At 49.1% G+C, this 12199-nt stretch overlaps 1 protein-coding gene across 1 annotated transcript in view; it reads left to right on the forward strand.

Annotated features, from left to right (window-relative positions):
- The window catches only part of LOC138762437 (fibronectin-like), a 104303-nt gene that overhangs the window by 44658 nt on the left and 47446 nt on the right, over positions 1–12199 (forward strand). The window contains 4 exon segments of the mRNA XM_069936194.1: positions 2017–2211; positions 3938–4210; positions 7630–7896; positions 10773–10867. Coding sequence (XP_069792295.1) covers positions 2017–2211; positions 3938–4210; positions 7630–7896; positions 10773–10867 — 830 coding nt within the window.

Below are 12199 nucleotides of genomic sequence, written 5' to 3' on the forward strand. Positions count from 1 at the left end.
ATTTCAAAACAAAATGTACATGTGGTATATATCATCCTATCCCCCTCAACCCACCCTCTCCCAACCCCTAAAAATAAGAAAAACCAGACAATGCCAAGAAAATGAAACATTTATACCATAAAGTCTATTGGAAGTCACCAAGAAGTGATGTCTTCAGGGAGTTGAACCAAAATTTTGTAAATATGGGTTCCATATTTTCAAAAAAAACATGATACCTATCTCTCAGATTATGAGTATTTTCTCGAGTGGTATATAACTACGAACTTCTGTGTGTCATAGTTCCATGCCTAAATCTATTTCTGACTTCCGTGATATTGCTGTACGTTTCCTAGACACTGCTAAAGCAATCAGCACAAATTTGATTTGATGAATATTTAATTTTAAATTTTGGCCTTGCAGCCTTAACCTTACTCCAATAACACTGGGAATTCCCTGTGGGTATTTGACCCAGTGTAATTCATCCCAAAAAATTACCTACCCCTAATCAAAATTGCCTGAAGTTAGGACATTTGCCAAGTTGAATGCAAAAAAGTTCCAACCTCCGATCTACACCTAAAACATAAATCTGATATGACAGGACTTGATCTATTTAATTTTTGTGTAGTCAAATATAACTGTGATGTAAAAAGTTTTATTGAACTAACCTATATCATAGTCATATTCTTCTTGCACAAATCCATCCAATCCTTTTCATTTATTTGAGTATTTAAATCTATTTCCCAAATTAATCTAGATTTATGCACCCCGATTTTGGGAGGAACTCTCCCTTGAAGGATGCAGGTGATTTTAGGTGGATTCTCTCTGTGGTCAGAATGAGTGAATGGTTTATTTTTCATTTGTATTTGTAGATTTATGAATATGAAAGCTGTCATGGTTGATCAGAGGTCAACTCTGATCTCAGGATTGTTTTTGCAGGATTTGGGGTTACTCACCCCAATAACTTAACGCACCACAAGATCATCCAAAGTGCGAAACATTTCCAAAACTGTGCTTTCATTTTAAAATGTTTTTAATAAGAGTATTGTGTTCAGTTCTGGTGGCCTCATTTCAAGAGGGAAGTGGAGGCTGTGCAGAGGAGATTTACCCAGCTGTTGGCTGGGTTGGAGAACGTGTCTTATGAGGCACAGTTGGCAAAGCTGGGGCATTTCTCTTTGGAGCGAAAAAAGATGGCTTAAGTAGAGGGGTGCAAGATTATGAGGGGGTGGACAGCCAGTACCTTGTTTCCAGGGTGAGAGTAGCAAACACCAGATGACATCTATACAAGGTGAGGGCAGGGAGTGTTGAGGGTGGGGTGCATTGAGGTGAGGAATGTCAGGAGTAGATTTAAAAAAAAAACAGTAGTGGATGCCTGGAATGGATTGCCAGAGATGGTAGTGGAGGCTGGTATAATAGCGACATTTTTAAAAACTCTTTCGGATGCAAGAAAAATGGAGGGTTATGGGTGTGAGGTAGGGAAGGTTTAGATTATAGGTTAGCACAACAATGGGCCAAATGGCCTGCACTGTGCTCTAAAGTTTTGTTTTATGTTGAATCGAAGTTTGCTTTGAACTAGGAGAGACAATTTAATTAAGAGGCAGTTGAGAAAGGCCAGCTTGCTACAAGAACCAAGGTGTAAGTTGGTGCAGACCGTGGAGGGGAAGTTTGGGTGAGAACCCCAGGGTTCTGATTCCTAGCAAATGTGCACCATGGCCTTTCCAGGCAGAACTGGGCAGTCAGTACAGGCCCAGGCTCACTGACTTCCAGGACATTTGAACTTGAATGACACCATCCCAGGAGGGGAGGAGAAAGGAAGGGGTAGACTGAATACTGGGGAAGGGCATGAAGATGGTGGAAATCTGAATCTGGGTGAGGCAGCATCGCTGGAGAGAGGAACAGGGGTCTTCCTTGAAAATGGGGAAGGAGAGAAAGCTAATTAGTTTAGCATAACAGGCGGGAGAAGGATGGCATTGGGAAGTAATGGTTTGGCAGGAAAAATGGATGGCGTGGTTGACGTCACATTTGGGATTCTCTTTGCAGGATACCGGGTGGTGTATACGCCCTCAGTGGAAGGAGCCAGCACCGAGATCATTCTGCCCAGTACCACTACTAATCTGACCCTTACTGACCTCCATCCCGGCGTCCTGTACAACATCAGCATCTACTCTGTGGAGGAGAACCAGGAGAGCGTTCCCCTGGTCATCCAGAAAACAACGCTGGGAGAACCTCATCCAGGTGTGTAGTGCCAGCCCAGGGCATGGGTGAAGACCCCGAGGTTAGCGATCACATCCAGGTGCATGGACAAAGGGAAGGGTAGTGGGTAACAGGTTTCACTGTCCCACACTTCCCCAATGACTCTGCCTCCTGGCGTGTGTGGACAATGGTGAGACGATTCAGGGAAGGTTCACTAATGATGATTCCAGGGGATGAAAGGGTTATCAATGAGGAGCGTTGGATACTCTTGGCCTGCACTTGTTGGAATTTAGGAGAATGAGGGGGGTATCTCGTGGAAACGTTTCGAATGTTGAAAGGCATGGAGAGTAGATGTAGGCAGGTTGTTTCCTGTGCTGGGGGAGTTTACGACAAGAGAATTGAAGGTGGTCTGCTTAGAACAAAAATCTCCAGCCAGAGGGTGATAAATCTGTGGAATTTGTTGCCACAGGCAGTTCTGAGTTCGGGATTTACGGCAGAAATTGATACTTTCCCGATTTGCCAGGGCATCAAAGGTTAAAGGGAGAAGGGTGGGGAGTGGGACTGAGTTGGGGGGAAATGGATCAGATCATGGTTGAATGGTGGGGTGGGCTCGATGGTCTGAATGGCCAATTTCTGCTCCGGTGTCTTATGGGTGGACATCATGAAACTTAATTCCACAGGAGAGTTCTCCACAGTTTTCTTGGGCCATGGCCTCAGACTTTTGTGAGTGACCCTAGTAGTGGCCGTCAGGTCAGAGGTGACAGCGTTGCGATTTGAGTTGCGAATGGGGCAGGAGGCATTGCCCTGCCTCGCAGAATCTAAAGTGTTTTCTGCCCCGTGCCTCCGCTTTAGCCTTGAGACTCCTACCCGAATGCAGTAAGCAATGAAAGGGTGAGACTCAGGTAACTGAGAGAGAACCCAACAGCAGCTGAGTGCTGACGCAAATTCCACTCTGGGAGCTGGACTCAGCTTCAGACCACCGGGTGATAACAGGGAGCTGTTTGAGCATTCCCTTCCAAAGCCCTGCCGGTGAGGACTGTTTATCTTCAAACCACTCTGTTGATCTGTGCCACTGCCAGGAACTGTGCAAAGCCCTGTTTTCCCAGAAACTATGGACGTGGCTGCGCAAGAGGTCATTGACAGGGTGGTGGCCAAGGATACAGAGGGGTTGACGGAGTCGTTTAGAAAACAGAAAACAGCTGGGTCAAGGAGATGATTCCTGTAAGTTATCTGGTGGGACCAATCCGACACTATCCCAAACAGGCTGATAACCAGTTAGCTCCCTGGATAATGTTACTGAGACCACCAGATCTGTTGGGGATTATGTTATTTGAGATTAGCGAGTATCTAGTTCCACAGAACAAAAGGTTGAAATATTTCCATCCTGGCCTGCTTCAAACTGACAATGAGTTTGCTGCCTGGTTTCCAAATGAGAGTGAAGAGGGGAAAACAGATGGAGAGCGAGGGTCTGTCTGTAGCCAGGGTTCCACACAGAAGCTTTGACCTGCTGATAGACCTCCCTGCTTCTGAAGTCTACAGGCAGTGTTGGGGTCTCGAGGGGACAGACGAATGAGAAGCTGACACTGGAGGTGATTGCCATCAAACTTCCTTGACTTTGAGATTCGCCATCTACTATTTTGCTTGGGAGTGCAGCGTAGGTACCTCTGTTCAGGTCGGTGAGGGGAGGAGAGAAGGAGGAGGGGGGAGAGGAGATGGAGGGGTGGATGGTTGCACCTGCCTTGCCTCACATGTCTGGTCTTCCTTCTAGTTGTGATGAAGCCTCCAACCAGCCTGCAGTTCCTTGATGTCACCGAGACCAAGATCACCATCACGTGGACCCCTCCAATCGGCAGGATCACGGGCTATCGGGTCACGGTCCAACCCCTGGACAGGCGGGGCCAGCAGCCCATTCAGCAGCCCACACCACGGAACAACTACATCGAGGTCACCAACCTGCTGCCGGGGACCACTTACCGTTTCCGAGTATACGCAGTGTATCAGGAGACAGAGAGCAGGCCCCTGGTCGGGGATAAAGTCACCAGTAAGTTTGAGGGAAGTGGGGGAAATGAAGACTGTCCTGTAAAAGTGTCCTGGTCAGCTTTGTTAGATCCTTTCACTCTGTCCAGACCCACCTGGAGAATGACGCCTCATATGCCAGGCTGCTGTTGGTAGACTTCAGCTTGGTGTTTAATACGATCATTCCGCAGAGGCTGGTGGAGAAGCTGTCCTCGCTGGGGCTCAACCACCCCTCTCTGTAACTGAATCGTGGATTTCCTAATGGAAAGACCACAGTCTGTCTAGGTCAGTAGCAGAACATTGAGCACTGTCACACTGAGCACCGGTGCACCTCACTGGCTGTGTGCTCAGCTGCTAGTGTCCAGGCTACTGACCCACGGCTGCATCACCAGATCCAGCTCCAACAGTGTCGAGTTTGTAGATGACACAACAGTAGTCGGCCTCATCAGCAATTATGATCAGTCACACTTCAGAGAAGAGATGGAAAATCTCTAAGTCTCAACACTGTCAAGACAAAGGAGATGATCGTGGACTTCGGGAGGACCAGGAGCGAACACCCTCCACTACACATCAACAACTGGCGTAGAGAGAGTGGAGAGCACCAAGTTCCTTGGAGTTCACTTAATGAGTGACCTATTGTGGTCACTCAACATCTCCTCGCTTGTCAGGAAAGCACCACAGTGACTTCACTTTCAGCGAAGACTGAAGTGGGTAAGGCTACCCAGCCATCATTGTGTCAACCTGATACAGGAGCTCTATCGAGAGTGTCCTGACCGGCTGCATCACAGTGGGGCACGGTTGCTGCAGAGAAATGAATTGGAGGTCAATCCACAGAACGATGAGTGGCAGAGAGGATCACTGGAGCCTCCCTCCCCCCATCCATGTGATCTACTGGTCTACTGGGATCGTTGCTTGAAGAGGGCACACAAAATCATTGAGGGTTGCTTCCACCCTGCACACGGCATCTTTCAGTAGCTTCCATCAGGGAAGAGACACAGGAGTGTTAGGCTGAGGTACAGCTTCTTCTCACGGGTAGTGAGAATGCTGACGACCAAAGGAACTGCTCACACTTGCCATCCAAGACCCTGACATTCACGAAACAATATTCAGGGGATTGCTCCAGTGGAGTCCCTGGTTTTCTGTGCTGGGTGTGCACGTTGTCCCATAACTACATTAAGCCCAGGCATGTCCTCTTTTCCATGCTCAAGTCAAACGGAATCTCCAGATTCAAACTTCACCCCATACAGAGAGCACCAAGAGGTGTCAACTCCAGGGGAACCTGTGCCGTCAAGAGGAGAAGCAAATAATCCTTGTGGCTGAGAATAAGGCTATTTGTCCCATTTTAAAGGTCCCTTACTCATCCCCTAACCTCCTGAAAGCATTTCTAGTTGCCAAGCAATTTTGAAAGCTTTTATCAAATCCAATTGGTTTGATTTTTATCGTGGCCAAGAGTTCTTGATCCTCTCAATGTCACTTCCTCTCCCCGTCACCATTCTGGTCCTCCATTCCCCACTTTCCTCAGCTATTTCAACCTTTCCACATGTCACAAGCAGGACGTGGTCCTAACAGTCTCTCTGTTGTTACTGCTGGGACTGAACGCAATCCCGACAATAATGTTTTTATATAAGAAAAACATTTCCATTTCCACAGTTCCTGTCATGTTTTCAAGATGGGCTTTACAAGCTGTTTAAGAAACCAAGCAGGTGTAATGGCACTGGACAACATTTCCCCCCCCCCCCCACCCCAAAAAGATTTGTTTCCAGAAAAAAAATAGGGTTAGGGTTAGGACAACTTCAAGCTGAGCATAAAGACCATTTCAGGTTTGCCATATCACGTGGAAAGTTGGAGAAACGTTAAATTAACTTTTAGTGAATTGAGCATCTTTAATCATGTAATGACGCGGACACTTTACATTAGTTCAACTGACCTAAAATTGTTTTGCTTCTGATTTTCATTTGTACTCAGCATCTGATGCCTCTCATCTCAGTGTTCATAAATAGTCAGCCGGCATTGATGGATTCCAGTTGCCCTGATGCCACTTTTCCATGGTCGCAATGCCCAGGTGGAACCTTTCACCATGTTCATCACTGACTGCACCGAGATCAGTAGGGAAGGAGTCTAAGTGCAAATGCAGAAAATGAATTTTCAGTGACATGTTGCAGTTCGTGGTTTGTCTGCTTGAAGTGGACTTAAAATATGACAGGAAATCACAACAATAGATTATGTATAAATCAACGGTACATGGATAGGAAAATTTTAAGGTGATTTTTGTGAAGAGCAGCCCAAAATCCATAAAATATACCTAAAAGCGTTCAGGAAGAAAAATTGTCCTAATGCCCGCTTGCACACAAGACCCCACTGTGAGCAGGTAGAACTTCTATACTCTGTGGATCTAGGTCCAGGGCTGACCTCTGAGTAGGTCTTCCGCCTGCATCCCAAAGACCAGTGGATTGGTGGGGGTTAATTGTCTGCCGCAGATTTCCCGGGGTGGCGGGGTGTGCAGAATCCAGGTGGGGAGGCAGTTGAACAAATGTGGGGAGATTGAAATGCCATCCATGCAGTGTCCTTGAGGGAGCGTGTTTTCCCGTGCTGTGTGGCCCTTGTGGAGTAGAGAGGTCTGGGATGAGTCCAACAGGGGAGCAACCATCTCCGGTTTGTATTAGGCTGCCGGACATGTGTGGGAGGCTCCATGATGCTGATTGGAGAGGGTCCTGGCTAAAAAGAAGTGGTACGGTTAGTGCAACTCTATTACAGCGCCAGCACCCTGGGTTTGAATTGGCCGCTGTCTGCAAGGTGTTTGAACGTTCCCCTCATGTCCGTGTGGGTTTCCTCTGAGTGCTCTAGTTTCCTCCCGCGTTCTAAACATGTACAGGGTTGGTGGGTTAGTCGGTCACGGGCTTGTGGGCTGGAAGGGCCTGTTACCATCCTGCATCTAATTTAAATGTTTTAATTTAGACATACAGGCCTTTCGGCCCATGAGTCCGTGCCGCCAAATTCCACTCATTTAACCTACACCCCGGTATGTTTTGAATGGTGGGATCTCCCAGAGAAAACCCATGCAGACATGGGGAGAGTGTAAAACCTCCTTACAGACAGCGTGGGATTCGAATCCCAGTCCCGATCGCCGGCGCTGTGCTGACCGCTACACCAACTGGGTTGCCCTCGATTCTTTTTTTTTAAATTGGGTTACGTGGTCCTTGCTGCATTTTTAATTGTGGGACCTTACGACCTTAATTGGCTGCTGCATCGGTCATTCCTTGCACCTCGGGCTGCCCTGTCTCTAGGTCAGCCCGATGGCCACCCGTCTCTCCATCCAGCCTGGGAAGGCTGCTGGCGCGGCAGGGTAGGAGTCTTGCAGCTGTGCTCCCGCTGACCGGGTTGCCTTGTTTCGGCCACATGATGAACCACGTGAATTTCGCCTTCTTCCCCGCCCCACCCACACAGAGCTCGACGCTCCGACCAACCTGGATTTCAGAAACGTCACCGACACTTCAGTGCTGGTGACCTGGACCCCACCGAGAGGCAAAATGACTGAATACGTCTTGTCTTGGAAACCGACAACCAGCCAGAAGCTCAATTCTCTGAAGCTTCGTCCGTTCGTCACACGGCGACAGCTCACCAAACTGACACCAGGAACCGAGTACGTTGTCACACTGACAGCGAATCAAGGCGACCTTCAGTCCTCGCGGGTTCAACGGATTCTAACCACACGTAAGTCCTGTCTTCTCCTGGTTGCCCTGCCACCGTCGCCAGCCCTTGGCAGTCCCCCTCGTTCCATCGCCTGCCCTACTACTGAGCACCGTTGGCAGATGTTCCCTGGTTTAAGCCCTTGCATTTCTCCCACTGGCTTACCGTTAATCCACCCAGCCAAGAGGCTTTGAACCCTCTGCAGTCTGTAAGGACTTCGTATGTTCTTCCCCGTAACTTTTCCGGTTTCCTCCCCCGTTCCAAAAACTGCAGGGTTAATTGGGCACATAGGTGTGATTGGGTGGAGTAGACTGGAAAGGCCTGTTACTGTGCTGTATCTCCACATTGAAATTTATGTGGGGATGGGGAGACGATGTTCATCACTCTTCACCAGAATCATAGAACAGCACCGAAACAGCCCTTTTAATCTGTTCTGTGCTGAGCTATCACACTGCCTATTCCCACTGACTTGTACTCAGTCCATAACCCTCCCATCCATGTACCTGTCCAAAATTTTCTTTAATGTTAAAATCGAGCCTGCATTTACCACTTCAGCTGGCAACTCGTTCCACACTCCCGCACTCTTTGTGTGAAGATTCCTCCTTTCACCTTTAACCTGTGTCCTCTAGTTAGTACCTCACCTACCCTCAGTGGGGAAAAAAGCCCTGATAATTTAAAATTCCTCTATCAAATCTCCCCTCTTCTACTCTCCAGGGAATAAAGTCCTAACCTGTTTAACCCTTCCCTGTAACTCAGTTCCTGAATTCCAGGGAACACTGTTGTAAATCTCCTTTGCATTCTTTCAGTTAATGATATCATTCTCATAGTTAGGTGATCCCAAGCCCATGCACGATCTTCCCAGAACAGCCCCAGTCTTGTTGCAACCAGTGGAAACAGAGCAACCATCTAATGAAGCCACTCTCAACCTTTTTATCCACTATCCCCACCCCCCCACCCCCAGGACTCTCTGCTCAAAGATTATGGGGGCCCCCAATCCCTGTGAAGCAGACAAGTTTTGCTTTCATCTGTTCTTCTCTCCCATATTAAAAAAAATCAATAAATGTATTTGTGTTACGTGAGGTGAAAAGAAAACAAGGCTGGTGTGCTCTCAACCACCCCCCCGCCACCCCTGAGTGGGGGTGGTGTAAGGCCCTCATTGAGGATGGCTGTTCTAATGCAAGACTGTGGCCTCAATGGTGTCAGAGTCCATCCTCACCAGCATCACTCTAGCCCCTGTGACCACACTGGATCTTCCAGTGTCACTTCCAGTCAGCCTTCGAATGGGATACTCACCATTCAAAGACTTGCTGTTGGGTGTGCCTGGATGTGCGCAGGAAGGGCTACCCTTTGATTGCCCTCCATGATCTGCCAGATTTTGCCTGCCATCCATCTACCCCGATGCCAAGCCAGTAGGTTGCAGACGCTGGGGTCGAGAGTAGTGCACAAAAGCCCAGCGGGTAACATAGGATCCATAGGATGTAAAGGGGTAGCCAATGTTTCCGGCCTGAGCCCTTCGTCAAGGTATGACCAAAAGCAGGCAGGCACGTGAAAAAGGTGGGGGAGGGGGGTGGGGAATAGAGGAGGAAGGGGCAGTGGAAGGGACACAGGCTGAAAGGTGAGAGAACACAGGTAGCTATGGCAGGAGGGTAGAAGGAAAAAACGGTGCGGGGATTGGGGTTTGGGAGCTGGAGGTAAGTAGATGGATGGGGGAGGAGAGAGACTCTGGGGAAATGGGTGCAATGGGGGAACTCGGCTGATCAGGCAGCGTCCATGGGAAGCAGCAGGCAGTTAACGTCTCAGGACAGAGTGCAATTTCTGAATTCTAGAAGCTCTGGAAAATTACCACAGCACTAGTGGTCTCACTGCCTTCCCTGGGTAAACGCTATCGAGTTGTGGTGGGGGGGGGGTGGTCAGGGAGTGCCTTGCGTTCACCGTTCCTCGCCCATGACACTTTGGGCTGTCTCCCAAAGGAGAGTTGGCCAACCCTGAGGTGATGAGGAGGGAGCATAGGGGGGGAGGGTGGTTACTACCCCTTGCTTCCACCAATGCCCAGCGCCCTGACAACCAATGGGGGAGTGCAGTTTCCTTCCTGTTTCCAGCTGTGCCAGTTGCTGCATTTGTTTGAACTATAAGACGGAGGAGCAGAACGTGGCTATTCAGCCCATCAAGTCACCACCACCATACAATCATGGGCTGATCATTTTTCCACCAGCCACACGGCCCGGCCTTTCTCCCCATAACCTTTGATGCCCTGGCTAATTAACAACCTATTTTAAATACACCCAACGACCTGGCCTCCACAGCAACAAATTCCACAGATTCACCACTCTCTGACTGAAGATATTCCTAAGCGTCTTGGCTTTAAGCAGGCGCCCATTAATCCTGAACATGTGCCCTCTTGTCCTAGACTCTCCCACTATGGGAAACAACCTGTCCACGCCTTTCAACATTCGAAACATTTCAATGAGATCCTTCCTTGTTCTCCAAGTCGAGGTCAAGAGCTTCGTATGATGACCCTTTTCATTCCTGGAATCATCCTTTGAACCCTCTCCAACGTCAGCACAAACTTTGTTAAATGGGGAGCCCAAAACTGCTCACAATTCTCCGAGTGAGGCCTCACCAGTGCCTGATGAAGCCTCAACGTCACATCCGTGCTCTGATATTCCAGATCATTTGAAATGAATGCCAGCATTGCGTTTGCTTTCTTCACCGCTGTCTCAACCCACAAGGCCTGAACAATTCCAAATTCTCCCTTCCCCCCCCCCCACCAACTCCTGCATCGCTGACATAGTTGGAAAGTGGCCTGCTAAAAATTGGGATCGACTTGTTCCCTCCTTCAACTCCGTCCCCAAAAACATTTGTCAACTGTGCACTTAATTCAGCCTGGTTATTTGTTGCAGTGGAAGCAGTGGGGCCAGTACCCAACTTCAACACCAAGGTGACCGACACCGATATTGTCATCAGTTGGAAGCCCGTGCCCAGAGTATCGTTCAAGGTAAACAAGCGCCATGGATTCCTTAGATTTCAACAACAATGAACAGGGCCGGGGAGGTGGAAATGGGAACATTTCCCTGTATTTGGGGAGCCGAGAGTCAAGTGCACAGGAGGATTTGGATTGGGGGAGGAGGTTTGCACTCTTCAATTTCAGAGGTGGAATGGCAGAAGTTGCACTCTGATTTGGAAAGTGGAACAGGGTGGGTGTGGGGCGGGGAATGTTTTCAGTGGAACAGTGGTGAGGAGTTGCACTCTGATTTTGGTGGAATGGGGGAGGGGTGAACCCTCAGATTTTAGTGGAATGGGGGAGGGGTGAACCCTCAGATTTTGGAAGTGGAGCAGGGGAGGGGTTCCCCTCTCTGATTTTGGTGGAATGAGGGAGGGGTGTACCTCAGATTTTGGAGGTGGACGGCGGCTACCACTGCTGCCCCTCAGCTCCAGCTCCACCTTCGTCCTCTGTGCTCCCCGTGCCGACTTTGCACCCTTTGCCCCCCCCCCCCCCTTCACTCCCTCCCGGCTTCCCGACGATGTGGAGGCAGTTAGCCTCCGCAGAGTGCCCCTTGTGTGTGGGCGAGTAGTAGAAACCAAGGACGGAGAGGGAGAAATTGATGGGACTGCAAGGGAGAAAGTGTTGCAGGGAAAATTAGTGGGGGATGGCTTCACATGCTAGCATGGATTCAATGGGCTGAAGTGCTAAGGGAAGTGGGGGCAGTAGGAAACAACGACCAGAGCTAAGCCTTAAACAATCAATCTTTGGGCAAATCGAAGCACCGAGTTCCATCGGAGGAGACATTTTGGGATTCTAAATCAAACTCTCGGTGTTCTGAAGCTAGTGGAAATGATCTGTGGTCCTTAAGGCAGACAAAGAATCGTCATTAGTGTCAGCCTGTCAGTACGAGGGGAAAATAAGCAGAGTTCTTTTAGAGTCACTGAGTGTCCATGGATTCGTCTTCAGCGCTCCCGCGGCCTCTGCAGCCAAACGGACTCTGGTTCAATCCGTCGGCCACCCGTACTCCAGAACAAACTTCCGACACGATCAGGAAGCCTTCAGCATCATCTCAAATCTGGGTTCCCATGTGCCAGTCCCCAGCAGCCCGTGTGTGGGTCCCCCGACCACAAGTCGACATAGCCTTCGGCTGCTGAGCCCCTTGCTGGTTTACTGCCGTGGTCACCTTCCCTGTAATGCCATCCCCTCTGTGGAGAGGTCAGACAGAATGGGGACGTTTATAGGGAGTTTGGACTTGAGAGTTCATGACCAAAGACCAGATTGCTAATGGGTTCTGAAGTGAGGTTTATTTATGCCTCTAGAAGTTGAGTCTACGACACAAAGGAA

This window comes from Narcine bancroftii, chromosome 4 (assembly GCF_036971445.1).
Source record: "Narcine bancroftii isolate sNarBan1 chromosome 4, sNarBan1.hap1, whole genome shotgun sequence".
In the NCBI taxonomy this organism is placed as follows: domain Eukaryota; kingdom Metazoa; phylum Chordata; class Chondrichthyes; order Torpediniformes; family Narcinidae; genus Narcine; species Narcine bancroftii.